We start from the raw sequence: 16372 nt of genomic DNA, 5'->3' as shown, positions 1-16372 counted from the left end.
ACCACCATCATTAGCCACCATGCCCTAGCCCCAACCTACTCCCCCCACCCATACTACTCACCTATGGTGCTTTCAGTCCCTTCACTTCAGCAGCTTCTGCTCTCTTCCACTTCTGCTTGGTCTCTCCTCACACATCTGCTGAACCAGTATCAGCTCAGCAAATCCTTCCCATATGTCAACCATGTGTCAGCAGCTGGGCTCAGGGCCAAATGACAGGCCTCCACCCAAGTTCTTTACTTTCTGTGGGAGTGCTGCCTCCTGAGTAATGGGGAAACAACAGGAAATTTGCAACAACCACTTATTCCCTAACACTGCAACACTCAGATTTCTGATGAGCAAGAAGGTGACTGCCTAGACTTCTGATATGGAGATTTTTTGTTAGAATGGGAGCCTTTTTGTTAAGAGTTATTTGTCCTAGATGCAAATACTTTTAATGTAGACATTTCCAACTGCACTGAACTTAAGACACATTTTCGTAGTCACAGGAGAGAAATAAACATGTTCATAGAATCACAGAATGGTTTAGGTTGGAAGGCACCTTAAAAATCACCCAGTTCCAACCCCCCTGCCACGGCCAGGGGCAATTCCCACTACACCAGGTTGCTCAAAGTCCCATCCAACCTGGTCTTGAACACCACCAGGGATGGGGCATCCACAAATTCTCTGGGCAACCTCTTCCACTGTCTCGCCACCCTCACAGTAACCAAGTTCTTCCTAGTAGCTAATCTAAATCTACCCTCTTTCAGTTTAAAACTGTTACTCCTCGTCCTGTCGCTACACTCCCTGATAAAGAGTCCCTCACCACCTTTCCTGTAGGCTCCCTTTAAGTACTGAAAGTCTGCAATAAGCTCTCCCCAAAGCCTTCTCTTCTCCAGGCTGAACAACCCCAGCTCTCTCAGCCTGTCTTCGTGGTCCTTCCTTGGACTCGCTCCAGCAGGTCCATGTCCTTCTTATGTTGGGGGCTCCAGAGCTGGACGCAGTACTGCAGGTGGGGTCTCACCTGCCCTGACCCAGGTGCAGGACCTTGCACTTGGCCTTGTTGAACCTCATGAGGTACACATGGACTGCCCACTGCTCCAGCCTGTCCCTCGTGGTGGCATCCTGTCCCTCAGGTGTGTCAACTGCACCACTCAGCTTGGTGTCATCTGCAAACTTGCTGAGGATGCACTCAATCCCACTATGTCATTGAGGAAGATATTAAACAGCACTGGTGCCAGTAATGACCCCACTCATCACTAGTCTCCACTTGGTCATTGAGCTATTGACTGCAACCGTTTCATTGCGGCCATCCAGCCAGTTCCTTATTCACCAAGTAGTGCATCCATCAAATCTGTTTCTCTCCCATTTAGAGACCAATGTCAAACACTTTGCCTAAGTCCAGGTAGATGATGTCTATTGCTCTCCCCTTATCCACCAACTCTGTAACCCCACCACAGAAGGTCACCAGATTTGTCAGGCATGACTTGCACTTGGTGAAGCCATGTTGGCTGTCACCAGTCACCTCCTTATTTTCCATGTGCCTTAGCAGAGTTCCCAGGAGGATCTGATCCATGATCTTGCTGGGCACAGAGGTGAGAGTGACTGGCCTGTCATTCCCCGGGTCTTCCTTTTTTCTCTTTTTGACAATGGGGGTTATGTTTCCCCTTTTCCAGTCTGCATGAACTTCACCAGACTGCCACAAATTTTCAAATATAATGGAAAGCAGCTTGGCAACTTCATCTGCCAGTTCCCTCAGGACTTGTGGATGGATTTCATCAGGTCCCATGGACTTGTGTACCTTCAGGTTCCTCAGATGGTCTCATACTTGATAGTGACCTACAATGGGCAGTTTTTTATTCTCATAACCCCTGCCTTTGCCTTCTGCAACATGGGCAGTGTGATTAGAGCCATTGCTAGTGAAAACCGAGCTGAAAAAGTCATTGAGTAACTCAGGCTTCTCCATATCCTGGGTGACTAGGTCTCCTGTTTCCTTCTGGAGAGGGCGCACATCTTTCTTAATCTTCCTTTTATCATTAACCTACTTACAGATGTTTTTCTTGCTGTCCTTGATGTCTCTGGCAAGATTTAATTCTATCTGGATTTTAGCTTGCTTAACCTGATCCCTGCTACTCAGATAGTTTCTCTGTATTCCTCCTAGGTTACCTGTCCTTGCTTCCACCCTCTGTACACCTCCTTTTTAGTTTTGAGCATGTATAGGAGCTCTTTGTTCATCCATGCAGGCCTCCTGGCTTTTTTTGCCCAACTTCTTCTTTCTTGGGATACACCGCTCCTGAGCTTGGAGGAGGTGATCCTTGAATACTAACCAGCTTCCTTCCTTCCTCCAGTATCTTATCCCATGGAACCAAACCAAACAGATCCCTCAAGAGGCCGAAGTCTGCTCTCCTGAAGTCCAGGGTAGTGAGCTTGCTGCATGCCCTTTTCAGTGCCCTAAGTCTCTTGAACTCTACCATTTTGTGATCACTGCAGGCAAAGCTACCCTTGAGCTTGACATTCCCCACCAGCCAACTGTGTTGGTAAAGACAAGGTCCAGCATAGCTCCTCTCCTCATTGGTTCCTCTACCACTTGGAGAAGGAAGTTGTCATTGACGCATTCCAAGAACTTTCTGGATTGCCTGTGCCCTGCTTTTTTGTCCCTCCAACTGATATCAGGGTGGTTGAAGTCCCCCATGAGGACCAGTGCCTGTGAACGCAATGCCGCTCCTATCTGTCTATAGAGGGCAACACCCCCTCCTCATGTCCCCTGCTTCTCCTTCCCCAAAAGCCTGTATCCCTCCATTTTAACAATCCAGTCCTTGGAGCCATCCCACCATGTCTCTGTGATGCCAATGAGATCATTGCCCTGGAGATATATCTCTGCCTCCTCTTGTTTGTTCCCCATGCTAAGTGCTGTTGCATAGAGGCACTTAAGCTGGGTCCCATTTGAAGCTGACTTACTTCCTTTGTGCTGCTCTCCAGGTGGCCTTCCTTTGAGGTGTTTTACCTGTGTTTCCCGTGAGCTCCTATTCTCTCTGGAGCTCCTGGCTCATCTGCATAAGACTTCGAGTGTTCTGCAGTGTACACAGCACATCTCAGAGCAACAGGCTGAGGGCTCTTGCTAGTGCCCCATCCTCAAACCTTGGTGTGTAATCCCTTGGCTATCACGGACAAGCCTGATAATAGCCTACTCCTCCATCAAGTCTAGTTTAAAGCTCCGTTAATGACCCCCACTTGCTCATGAGCAAAGACCCTCTTCCCTCTTTGATAAAGATGAACCCCATCCGACGCCAGCAAGCCTGGTGCTGTGTAGGCCATCCCATTGTCAAAAAAACCAAAACTGTGTTGGTAACACCAGCCACGGAGCCATATATTAACAGACTAAGTCTGTTTCTTCCAGTGTCACTGCTTGTAACTGGAAGAAGAGAAGGAAAGATAACCTGCGCCCCAGATTCCCTTACTAACTCTCCCAAGGCCATGAAGTCTCTTTTAATCACCCTTGGGCTACATGTTGCCACTTGACCGTCACCCACATGGAAGAGAAGGAGTGGGTAATAGCCTGAGGGATGTACCAGGCTGGGAAGTTTCCTAGTGATGTCCCTAACCTGGGCCCCAGGGAGGCACCAGACTTCCCTACAAGGAGGGTCTGCTGGGCATATTGGACCCTCTGTTCCCCTCAGAAGGGAGTTTCCCACAACTATAATACATCTTTTCTTCCTCTCGGAGGTGGTGTAAAACAGGGGGTAGGCCTTTCCGGTCCTGTCAACTTCTCTAGTGTAGTTGGACCATCTTCCACATCATCCATTGACTGGCCTTACCTCATCCAGAGCCTCATACCTATTGTACAGAGGCACCTAAGTAGGCAAGGTGAGCAAGGAGGGGGTTCTCTTGCGACTCCTAGCACGGACTTGCCTCTGTTCACAGCTTTCCATTTGGCCACCACCTTCAGCCTGGTGGGGGGAGGATATGGGATCCCCTTTATCTTGTTTTTTTTCTGGTGTCTGTCCCTGTTTCTCTCTCAGAGAGGTCAGAGCATGATCCCACCAGTCTATTTCTTTCTCACACTCCCTGGTACTCCTTAGCCTTTCTACTTCCCCTCTTAGCTCTGCCACCAGGCCGAGCAGATTGTCCACCTGGTCACACCTCGCGCAGGTGTCATCTCTGCTACTGTCCATTAGCCGTGTAAAGTTGTGGCACTCCCTGCAGCCTGAGACCTAGGTGGCTGCATGTTTCCATGGGACCTCTCTCTGTGTGGCTACATCTACTCTGGCAAGTCCAGAGGACGTAGCTTTCTGCTGGGTGGAAACCATGGCTAAGCTCTCTCACCAGCTGAACTCCCCTCCTGAGCTGGCAGAGCTTTCTGTGGCCCTTGCAGTGAGCCCTTCCACGTGAACTGCCAGGCAAACTGCCACGCCATGCCCTGGCTGTTTGCCCATCCTGGTCACTGCACTCCTGGTCACCACACTCCCTTGTGCTGCCTTTTAGGCGAGTGGGGCAGCCACTGTTGCTTCTGGCCCCATCCCCACCTCGCCAGTCACCCTCGTGCCAGCTGCTGGCTCCCTGCAGGTCTATGCACTGCCCTGACCTTTCCCCACCACAAAAAAGCTCTGGAAAAGCCCCTGCCTCCCACGATCACCAGGCTCCACTGTGGATGTGCTTGCATCAGAGCTGTTCGTCTCGGCGAGTGACCTTTTCAGGACATAATTTAATCTTAAGGGGGTCCTTTATAGTCAGTACCCTAGGTTCACCAGAGCTAATGGATACCTAAGATGGTAGATCCATTGTCTGTGTCTTTCTCTTCATTCACTGAAGGAAAAGCAAGTTGCCTATGAAGAATGATTCAGGTCCTACACAAGATGAATCTGTTCTGTTGGTGCCAGTCTGTTCAGTTCCAGTGATCGTACAGAAAGCACGCAGCTGATACGAATAGCATTACAACAGCTGGATGGATAACAACTGCGGTTTTTTGAGTGAACTACAAATAATGCAGGGAAGCTTGGACTGAGAACGGTAACTGTGAGTTACCTGCTGCTTTTCAGTATTTTTGGGTAGGCTCAGACTAGTAACTGGGGTTAGTCGGTAACTTGAAGTAAAGTTCCTTATGCCTACCTTCACATCATGAGCTATTCAGCCAGACTACAATATGTTTACTATCAATGGAGATAATGATAAAATTCTAGGGAGTCTTCATGTGACCTACTTCCATTCATCTATCTGAAAATTATGTGACTGAGATCCTCACCCTTAACTATTAAAAGAATCAGACTGTAAGGTTAGGTATATGTTTCTATGCTCTACGTGCATAAAATGAAGTGAGATGAAGCTTACAACTAATTTAAATTGCTAGGAGACATAAAATCTAAGAGGAATAATGAAAGATGTAAGCTAAAGAAATGGTAGGGGAATGATAACAAGAAAATAACGCATAAAAGTGGAGTTAAGTGGCTCACACATGCAAAATGACCTAATGTCTTGCAGAGTTCTCTTGCACCTATGTTGTTACTATTTACATCCTGAAGGAGTTTTAATTAAACAGAATGCTGGGAAGCAGGAAAAGGGGATGAGAACAGGTCACAATCAGACTTACAAACACTCACCTTTCCAGAATTTCACCCTCCCGTTTTGGTCTCCAGGCATTCAAAAATACTATGTCCAAAGTTCATTATTTATGACTTTAATTATGTTTAGTACAACTCTGAATGTCTGTCCATCACTGCAGATATGGGCACGTATGCCACCAGTGCATCAATGAACACAACAAACACAAAGTCTCTTTACAAGTATGCTATTAATAACACCCTACCCTGAGTGATCTGTGGTCACCCAGACCAAGTGTTACATAGTTAGTTGGCTCTGCATTGGACAGGATTAAACCCATATGAAGTTAATTGCTACATACAAATCACATCATAACATTTCACCCAGGTCTTCCCTGGGGTCTGTCAGGTCCCTGTGGCTCTTTGAGATTTCTCTTTGACAAAAGTACAAGTTGTGTTACAGTCCAGAAAAATGTTGTTTCACTTGCATGAAAGAGAGTGTATGAATTCTGTGTTCTGTAACTGCATGAAGCATGCAGCTGTGTTTAATGGGACAACCCAAGGTTTCCTTGGACCAAGTCAGAAATTGAAGTTATTTGCCAATTTCAGGCCTGCCTGAAAACTTAACTGTTGTCTCATCTAGAGTGCTTCACTGGCCCTTTATTACTTTTGTTTGCCCATACTTTGAAATAGAAGTTGGACTAGACTGAGAATTCTGGTCTCTAAAGGAGCTTTGTACCATTTTAAAAATTTGTTTTTGACAACTTTGAACTTTAGCTCTCACTCAGGCCCAGACTTCCTGACTGTCTGCCTGGCTTACGCATATTTGCACTCTACTTCTAATGAGAAATAGATTTTCAGAGATGAAGACTTAATTTCTCAAACCAGTAGGTTTTCCAGCAGCACAAAACTGAAGTGAATGTGTAGACACACATAGGTGATGGGACACATCTGCTTTATTTTAGTCATTGAAGAAGGGAACAGATGGTTAGTGCCTTGGGTATCCAAGGTAACTACATGGGTCTGGCAGGTACAGCTCAGAAAATACAAAACATCAGCTAAGAACATCCAGCAGTATTTGAAGAGACACGCATTTTGGAAAATGAATCCCAAACAATCTGGCTACTTTTGAATGAGGTGAAGCATTTTGCAGCCTCTTATCTATTGATTCCCTCCCCATTGACTGTAATGGGAGTTCAGACATGTAGTTCACATATTGCAGTATTATTTAGGTGTATTAGTCTTTGATCTGAATCATACTCTGAATTTGTTAGGCACGTGGTGGGAGCTGAATTTCCCTTCTGAATGGTGTCTCTCACACCTACAGTATTACTGAAACTTAATGCTTGGGCACCACTTTCTCTGTGCAACCTCAAGTCTTTTTCAAGGCCAATATAATCACTGCTTTATATAGATGCTTTATATATAATTTATATATTATTCCTCTCACACCCTCTCTGTATTATATTCAATAGCAGTTCTTCCGAAGATAGTGAAGATATTCACATGGTAAAATCTGCCACTTTCAGTGGACTAAAATATATAAAAAAACATTCAGTATAATTTTTACCCTGAGAACCTTCACATGCCATTAAGGATTCTCAAAATTAAGCATGGAAGTTACCTTTATATGTCACCTGAGAGTGATACATTATTTGAAGGGAGGTACCTGAAATACTCTAATTAATCACCCTTTCTTATTAACTTATTTTCAGTCAATATTCTAGGGTACTATAAGGTAGTTTGGGAATTTTTAAAGTTGATATTTGAATGTGTAAACATCATTTTTATTTTCTCTTTTTGACATCCTTTTAAATCATGGACTTTTCAATTATGGTTTGTATTCAATACCATGCTAAGATGACACAGGCTAGGTTTTTCTTGTACTGCTTAGTTCAGGGGCTATACTGGAAACCAAGTTACCTGCCTTAGCTGTCATCGTTTACCACAGCTTAAATTAAATGCCACAAGTTTCATGAAAGGTGCCTGCACCAAGTTGCTAAAATAGTGTTGAGGAGTCCCACATACAGTACAAGCTAGGAAATGTGAAAGCCATGCCTAGAGATAAAATTATATTTTACATTCTGTCACTTTATTATTTGGCAGCAGTTATGTACTTGTAATGAAACATGCAAGTTATGCAATTAGAATAATTCTACAAACAGAATCTGTATGCAAAAAAAAAATCAAAATCGAAGTAGATATTTTGAAACTCAAAGACAAATATACAATGAAATCAATAAAATATCTATTTCTTTTTCTGTGGGAATTTTTCTAACATTTCATAACGTTGATGGAGTTTTTTTCTTAATGATTTCTATGAAAAATATTTTGTGAAGGACAAAGCCTGAACATCGTTCTAGAAAGGCAGTTGATTATTGGACATGAATGTGCAGGAATAGGTCAAAGAAGCTTGTTTGAAACCTCACTAAGTGGAAAAGAAGAATATACATCAAACTTCAGGTATATTGTGATAAATCAAGATGAATTCTATCAAGTAATGGAGAAGCAAATTGATGGATGGGAAGTAAAAGACACTTTATGGAAGGTCTTGTGTGGCATGGGTGCTGTCTCCAGAGTTTCATTCTGGGTCACTAATATAATACTTAGAAGATAATCTTGCAACTGAATTTGTCTGAACCCTATGAATGTCTAATAAGACTTCTACTTTCACAGAAATTAAGGTTATGGTTTCGTGTAGACATCAGTGGTTAAGGATTGCTTTTCCTGAGTCAATCTGCACGTTAAGCTAAAATCAATGAATGCTGACACTGTGTGAATGTAAAAGAAGGTGTTTCTACCAAACACACATACATCATTCCTGACCAGTAGAGAAGGCAATAAACATTATCACCTTATCTTAATGTATTATTTTGGTACGCATCAAAGAACACAATTGCATTCTGACCTTGATCCAACTTAATATGAAACTGGAATTCAAAGAACTTTAGGCACCAAATAGATAGTTATGTCAGCTTTCTTCACACGATTCAGTAATTCAGATAATATCAGTCATTTTAGATATCTGCCATAGAAAAACATGAACCATGACTAAGAAGTTATGTCTTCTCTTCATTAACTTCAAATAAAACTTTGGGAAGTAGCTGAGATTTACAGAACAAATCTTTACTTTTGAGGGGAGAGGGTTAATCTACACAGTTTAATTTCCATTTTAAATGGTAAATGAGCCTGCTGATTTTCAAGTGTCTCTTAACATCTTAGTAGGTCTTAGTAGGAACCTCTCTAGTTTCTCCACATTTTCCTTGAATTGGGGGAATGCCAAAACTGGACACAGCAATCCAAGTGGAGCCTCCAATAGAAAGGACCTACCTTAATTGCCTATTTTAATTGTTGAATCTGGTCTTTGATATGGCTTAAATTTTTGTTGCAATCAACAGAGGTGGAGTAGCAACAAACTAAGAGTTATTAAACTTCTGATAAGCATAGTAGTCAAATCACCTAGTATAGGCATCATGAAACTGCATAACTAATAAAAGGTAATGGTCTAGATTAATTCTGGTGATATCTGCAGTCATACACACACACACAAAACACACAAAGCCCCATATTTTTCTATGAACAGCATGAATCTCATTCTCTCAGTAAGCAAAATAGATCTTCATCTCAAATCTGAATAGTGTATTTGATAAACGTCTATGGAATTTTAAGCGAATCTCAGGAATTTAGATTTTAGTTCTCAGAAAGAGTTCTGGGCTGTGTACTAACTCTAGTATAAGTAAAGTATTTACTGGATGCCTCCAGCTCTCTCCATTGATTATTATATTTGATCCAGACTGATCTAAGTCTGTCGTCTCCTGGGAACCATCTTTGACATCCATCCTGCATAGCGTTAGCCTGATGACAGGTTACATTCATGTTACATGGCACCTCAGGCTACATGGACTCCTTGTGATTCTGAGGAATTTATTTTCCTTGGTGTTCAATTCGAAAACCCCTGTTAATGACAGGCTTGTACTGAACTTAGTTATGTTTTTCAGCATGATGTTAGTTGTGTATCCTGTGAAGTGGCATGAGGGAACAAAGACTGATGATACAGTGCTTGAGGACTGCAGGCCAGAAAAATCTTGCCCATACTACCTACAGCAATCAGTAATTAGAGGAAACTAGCCATGAAGTTACATTTTGACCTGGTCTAAAGGGATGCTAGTTGGCTCTGGTACAGCTAAAAGACAAAGAGGTTATGAACTAACAAAGAAGGAGTCTCTTACACAAAGACATTCCCTTACATGGATAGTTAGGCCTACTCATGTTTTAGATGTGGCAGGGTAGCCTTCCTTCTCTCCAGAAAGGTTTAAGTCTTGCCAAAGGTCTTGGGTGAGATCTGCCAGACCCACACATGTTTCTGAAATGGCCACAAAACATGAAGGTGTAGATAAATTAGCTCCATTTGCAGGGTGATATGCTTTGTGAAAACACAGTTAGTTGATCACGTAGGCACAGTAACAGACAATTACTCAGCTTATTCACACGATATAGTTTTGGGTAACTTCCTGAAGAACCTCTGTCAGTAGCTTGTTCATAAGAAGAATCACTAGTAGATAACTGAGGAATACTGACCTCCAGAAAATGTTTCACGACCGCTAAGTTAGGTTATTGTTTTGTTTCATGAACTGCAAGTGCTGTAGAGAGAGCCTCAGAAAGCTAGAATTAATACTCATGAGTTTTCTTCTTGGGTACCTCAGTTATACAAAGGCAAAGTAAACAGTGAAATCCCATGAGTAATTACTTATGCAATCTTATACTGAACTGTTTTTTAAGAACAGGTAAGAAGCAATTACGTCAGTATGTTTTGCAGAACTCCCACCACTCAGGTTATGTTTTTTCAACGAAATCATGGAGAAGGGTTGTTTTCCCTAACTAGCCCATGAATGGGACCACAAGCACTGCTGAAGTGGTGGGAAGGTAAGAGGAAAAGAAAGTTTTTCACTGTTATTCTTCTTCGTGAATTTTTGTAGGATAATCACCTTCTTCTAAGGAGGAATTAATCCACTGGCATTTCAACATCTACAGCATACATAGGAACTACGCTGAGCAACGCGTCTAGGCATCTTAGCTACTTGTTAACATGGACTTATAGAGACAAGGAAGAGAGAAATAGAAATGGCTATGGAATGATGCATCTGACCTACTTTAGACCTTTTCCTCTCAATGAGAACAGTATTACCTGGAAATGCCTGTATATCTATATTCCCTAGAAAGAAGACAAGCTGAGTATATCGTATGCTAGATAACTAAACTGATAGCCATCTAAATTTCAGTAGATGAATCCCAGCTTCTCAGTATAGTCTTCTGATGTTAAGATAGCTCGGGTATTTACTCCAGTTCAAGTGACAGAGAAATGTAAGCATTGTATTTGACTTAGGAGAATCACCATCACTCTCTTATAATTGCTTATTTGTGGACTTGACTGTTGTGTAAGATGAACAATTTGAAATTTAAAATGCTCATATATCCCCAGTTTTATAGAACTAATACTGGCCAGGTAAAGAAGTACTGAATGCATGTACTATGGAGACAAATCGGTTAATGATTATTTTGCACTGACTAAGAGAAAAAGACAAAATTTTGCAGCTTCTCCTTAGACCTGTGAAATTTCTCATGGTAGTAATAGCTAACAGTAATATGGTTAAAAAGTTAAATGAGTTTGCACATTATAAGTCATCAATCATAGTTTATATTACTGCTTCTGAAGCTATAAAAGGTTTTAAATGAACTGTATCTGGACTGGTGTTTCAGTGTCAATGAATTCTTTTATGAAGATGAATGTTCTTCCATCACTGAAAACCTAGTTTATTATATGCTTTTCTCTGATAATTCTGGGTAAGGGCGGAAGAGGTGGGTTGTTTCATTGCTTTTAACGCAAAATAATATTTATACAATTTATGTGTAAAGTAGAACTTTAAAACAAGATGAAAAAGCATTTCTTATCTTAGATTAGAGGATGGTAAGGTTAAAGGGGATAAATGTGCATTTTCCTGTTTAAGAAATGTATTTTCCTTTCAATTTCACCTGTGGAAATTGAGAATTATATATGAAAGTTGTCTTGTGAGCTTCTTTAAAAAGGTGGATAGAGAAATGGAAAAACAGTGGATGGGAGGCAGAGAAACATAGAGAAATACATTCCTCCAAAATGCAATTCATCTTCCTGGAGAGATTTATCTAGAATATCACATATTGCTCTCTGGAAAAGCCTGTTTCATTTAGTGAATATCTTGAGGCTTTCTATGCTAGAAAAATGTAGTGTGGACAAAGCTCTACTCTGTAAACAGTGAAAGAATGACTTGGTGTTGCAGAACTAAGCGCAATTGCCTAAGTCACGAAGATGCATCCTGGATATCCAGTATCCCCTGCAAGAGAGAACTGGGCATCCACCTGGACATTCAACACCCATGGATTTCAGTAATAATCTAGGCCACTAATTATGAACTAGATTTCAAAATATCATATTGAATTTGCTTTTATATTGTCAAAATGGTATACGATCTGAATGAATAATGTTGTTCCTTTTCTCCCTCTCTTTAACTTTTTCCTTTTTTATCATTATTAGTATTCCTTTTTATCACTATTATTATTCCTTTTTTCTTTTCAACTTGCCATTTTATGTTTTCTTCCTCTGCAGTTTTTACCATTACTTCGATTTTAAAAGTATTGCATATTTTTTCTCTTTTACTGTTTCTACCTTTTCTCTGAAGCTTGATACTATGCCCTTTGCCATGAAACACAAAAACAGCACAAAATTCCAGGAATTTATCCTCTTGGGATTTCCAACTATCATGGAACTTCAGATGTTGCTCTTTGTGATATTCCTGGTGGCCTACATGCTGACTATCTTGGAAAATACACTCATAATTATCTTGATAAAGATCAACCATCAACTTCACAAGCCCATGTATTTCTTTCTCAGCAACCTCTCCTTCCTGGAGGCTTGGTATATCTCAGTCACTGTCCCCAAACTGCTAGTGAATTTTCTTGTTGAAAGCAAGAATATATCTTTTGAAGGCTGTATGACCCAGCTTTATTTCTTCAGCTCCCTTATTTGTACTGAGTGTGTCCTCCTTTCTGTCATGGCTTATGATCGTTATGTGGCCATCTGCAATCCCCTGCGCTACCCAGTCATCATGAACCACTGGCTCTGCATTCAACTAGCCACATGCTCCTGGCTCATTGGCTTCTTGGCCTCCATGCTGAAAGTATTTTTCATCTCTCAGCTGTCTTTTTGTGGCTCCAATGTCATCAACCACTTCTTCTGTGACATCAGCCCCTTGCTGAACATATCATGTGCTGACATGACAATGGCTGAAATAGTGGATTTCATCCTGGCCTTGCTTATCTTGCTGGTTCCCCTCTCTGTCACAATTATCTCCTATACATGCATCATCAGTGCCATCCTGCATATCCCCACAACCCAGGGCAGGAAGAAAGCCTTCTCCACTTGTGTTTCTCACCTCACTGTAGTCATTATATTCTTTTCAGCCACTCTGTTCATGTATGCCCGGCCCAAGAGAATCCACCCTTTTGACTTAAACAAGCTGGTGTCTGTTGTGTACACTATTGTAACTCCCATGCTCAATCCCTTCATTTACTGTCTGAGGAACCAGGAGGTTAAAGGGGCTGTGAAAAAAATCTTCAGTGTTAGACAGACTGCCCCAAAGGTCTCTCAATTCATTGCTGTCCACCTTTAAGGTAGCTCCTTGTAGACAGAGTGTAAATGTGAGAGTTAGAAGGAAAGTTTTTAATATTTAGGTTGTACTTAGAACTGCAATCATCATAATGCTGGTATCTCAAGAGACTGAGGCATACATATGGCCACGTATCCACAACAAGAAATCGCCTTTCTACCTATTACCTTCAAATGATCTTTCGTCTCTGGTGAAGGCTTATGCACAATGAAGTTATTGATTTGACTCACAGGAACTCTAGAGAACAAAAAGACATGTCTAGATTATCATACACCAATGGCTCTGAGAACAGAATTGAAAAGTTCTGTTAATAGCATGTGATTCAGTTCCAGATAATATCCGACAGCTAAGGTGAGATGCATGTGCCTAACTATAGGCACATCCCTAATGTTTTAAAGACCCTGGGTATTCTGTTTGATCTACAAATGTAATGCTAAAAGGAAGAGTTTCTTCTGCAGTTCCTGTATCATAACTGCCTATACAAAAGGGGAGGTCTCAGGCATTCTACAGTATTTCATATTCTACAAGAAGTCTGTACTTAGGAACCTGAATCAATCCTCCTGGAAGAGAGTAAGAACAGAAGGAAAGAAAATGTTCAAAGTGGAATGGAAGAAGCCCAACTTCTTAAGGAAGGTTGAAATAAATACTCTAAATAAATTGAAGAATTTAAATCCTGGTCACTGTAAATAAAATAACTTTTTGTCCAGTTTGTAGGACATTTTCACTAATTTCTGTTCATATAACTTCTGCTGAAGTCACTGTGTATTAGTTTGCATGTGAATAAACATACAGTTTTTCGGGAATTTTGTGTATTTTAGGACTCAGTGGCTGCTCTCTGCTGCCTCAGTCAGCATCTGCACCACAAATTTAATTTAATCTTAGGAGTAATCTGTGGCCATTTTGCTAAACATATCACAGCACCAGATGTTAATAACACACATGGCTAGGCCCCTTTTGACCAGGCTGGCCATGCCAATGAGTAATCCCTTGATTGTGACCTACTCCATAGGCTTTTGCATCTGTTCATCCACATCTTCTGACAGTGTGTTGTGTGTGCCATTCACTGACGCTTCTCTGTTCCACAACAGCAATGTGATCTTCCCAATTTCTGCTGCTATTATTTTAGAATAATACTGTGGTTAAAACACTTCATATGCAACAACATTGATGTCCCATTCAGTTACAAGCAAGATTCCTGCATTTCCAAACACAAGGTCCTGGGATGTTATGGCCTTCCTGTGTCCCTTCACTGGGCTGGAAATACTGTAATAGTTTCAAAAGTTAATCTAAAAGTTCACAATTTTTATAATACAACCAAGAACTACCTTACAGCCTGTGATGTTTATGCTTCTACATGGTACTGAATTTCTGTGCTATATGGAGAGCAGACAAAATGAGGCGAGTAAAGATACCAAGACTGGTGCAATAATTTTGGAGTATTGGGCCAATATGAGGACAAAGCAACAGGGAGGAGATGTTTCATCTTTGCATCCAAGTCAAATGGACTCTAAACTGAAACTGACTGAAACCACTGTATCACTGCTATGTTTTGTTTGAGGAAAGAACCAGTTTTCCATTGCAGAGGAGTCCTAACCTGCATTCACTAAATAGTCAATATAGACTTTATATAGAAACAGCCAGATAAATAGCACTTTATAGTGAAACACAGAGAGGTCCATAATAACAACATAGAATCATGGAATGGTTTAGGTTAGAAGGGACCTTAAGGATCATCTAGTTGCAACCTCCTTGACATAAGCAGAGACACCTCCCACCAGACCAGGTTGCTCAAAGCCCCATCCAACCTGGCCTTGAACACTTCAAGGGATAGGGCATCGACAGCTTCTCTGAGCAACCTGTTCCAGTGTCTCACCACCCTCAGGGTAAATTAGATAAACATAGAAACATAGACTTCACCCAGTATGGGCTCAGTCCAGTAGAACCATTATCTGATTCCTGATTGACAAGGTGTGTTTAATGACCTTGGAGGACAAGTTCAATTTCATCCTTACCTTTAAATATGCAGATAAATAATAAGGCTGCACAGCTGGTGGATAATCATCTCACCTAACATTATGAATGGGATTTGACTCCAGTTTTAAACATGTAAGTGGGAGCAGAAGATGTCTCAGCTTTCAGCATTATCAAGGAAGTTCTAGGACTTGAATTATTTGCAGAGTCATGGATGCTTAGTGCCTCTTGAAATGACCTTGTATACCCTGGCTGTCCTCTAGTCCTATTCCAGAAGGACACTGGCCTTACACAGAATCTATGTCATATCTACAAGTGTTGTAAGGTGCCCTGGATACTCTGGGGTGCTCAAAATAATAATAGACATCTATCCTGGACACTGAATAGGTCTCTAAAAATATAACAACAGTGTCTCGAGATCTGTTGAGATGATTAAGTATAAAAGCAGGATCCAGTTTCGTAAATACAGCCATTTGGAGCCATTTCAGTAGAATTTGTATATCTCATCTTGGCCACAGTTTACAGAGACTGGAGACTGTATTGCCCAGACCTTCATTGACTATAATCACCTCTTAGGTACTTAGGATGGGAATTTATTCTAAAGGAATGATCCACTACGCGCCATGTGGATATATATCATTCTAGTCCATTTGTTCAGGGGAATAGAGATTAATCCCCAAGACACATCACAAAGCACTTAAGAAGCATTATAAGCATTATAATGCTTATGTATTAGTGTTTTATAATGCTTATAAAGCTTATTATATCAAATAACTTGGACTTGTTCCTGTATCACAGATATGTGATATCCATTTGTGATATCACATATGATATGTGATATTCATATGTGATATTCATTCAATGTAAATTCATTTGCAGGCTCCCTTTTGGAACTAAATAATTCTTTCTCAGCCACAACTCATTAGGGTCTGCTCCTCATAGAATAGAAAAAACTATTTTAATTTTGGCTCCTTCCTCTGTGGAACAACTATGGAGTTTTTCAAGAGCTTCTGGGTATGATGTGCTTTCAGTTTCATACCATGAACACCGTTCTGGAAGCTTGCAAAAAAGCCTTCATATTTTTTTAAACACTTTGAACTAAGCACATTCAGGCAAATTGTAAAAATACCACTATCTTCACTGTTCAGAGAAGAGCTGGGGCAGTATTCTCCTGACTGTAGACACAACAAT

General features: G+C 41.2%; 1 protein-coding gene across 1 annotated transcript; it reads left to right on the top strand.

Annotated features, from left to right (window-relative positions):
- The first annotated feature begins 12244 nt into the window (after window positions 1–12244).
- LOC134524418 (olfactory receptor 6B1-like) lies at window positions 12245–13213 on the top strand. The gene has a single exon (XM_063354446.1). It carries the CDS (start codon window positions 12245–12247, stop codon window positions 13211–13213), a length of 969 nt encoding a protein of 322 aa, XP_063210516.1.
- Window positions 13214–16372: the final 3159 nt, after the last annotated feature.

The sequence above is a fragment of the Chroicocephalus ridibundus genome, chromosome 17, assembly GCF_963924245.1.
Source record: "Chroicocephalus ridibundus chromosome 17, bChrRid1.1, whole genome shotgun sequence".
NCBI classification, from domain to species: domain Eukaryota; kingdom Metazoa; phylum Chordata; class Aves; order Charadriiformes; family Laridae; genus Chroicocephalus; species Chroicocephalus ridibundus.
The sequence above is the reverse complement of the archived record's forward strand: the minus strand, read 5'-3'. Positions and strand labels throughout refer to the sequence as shown.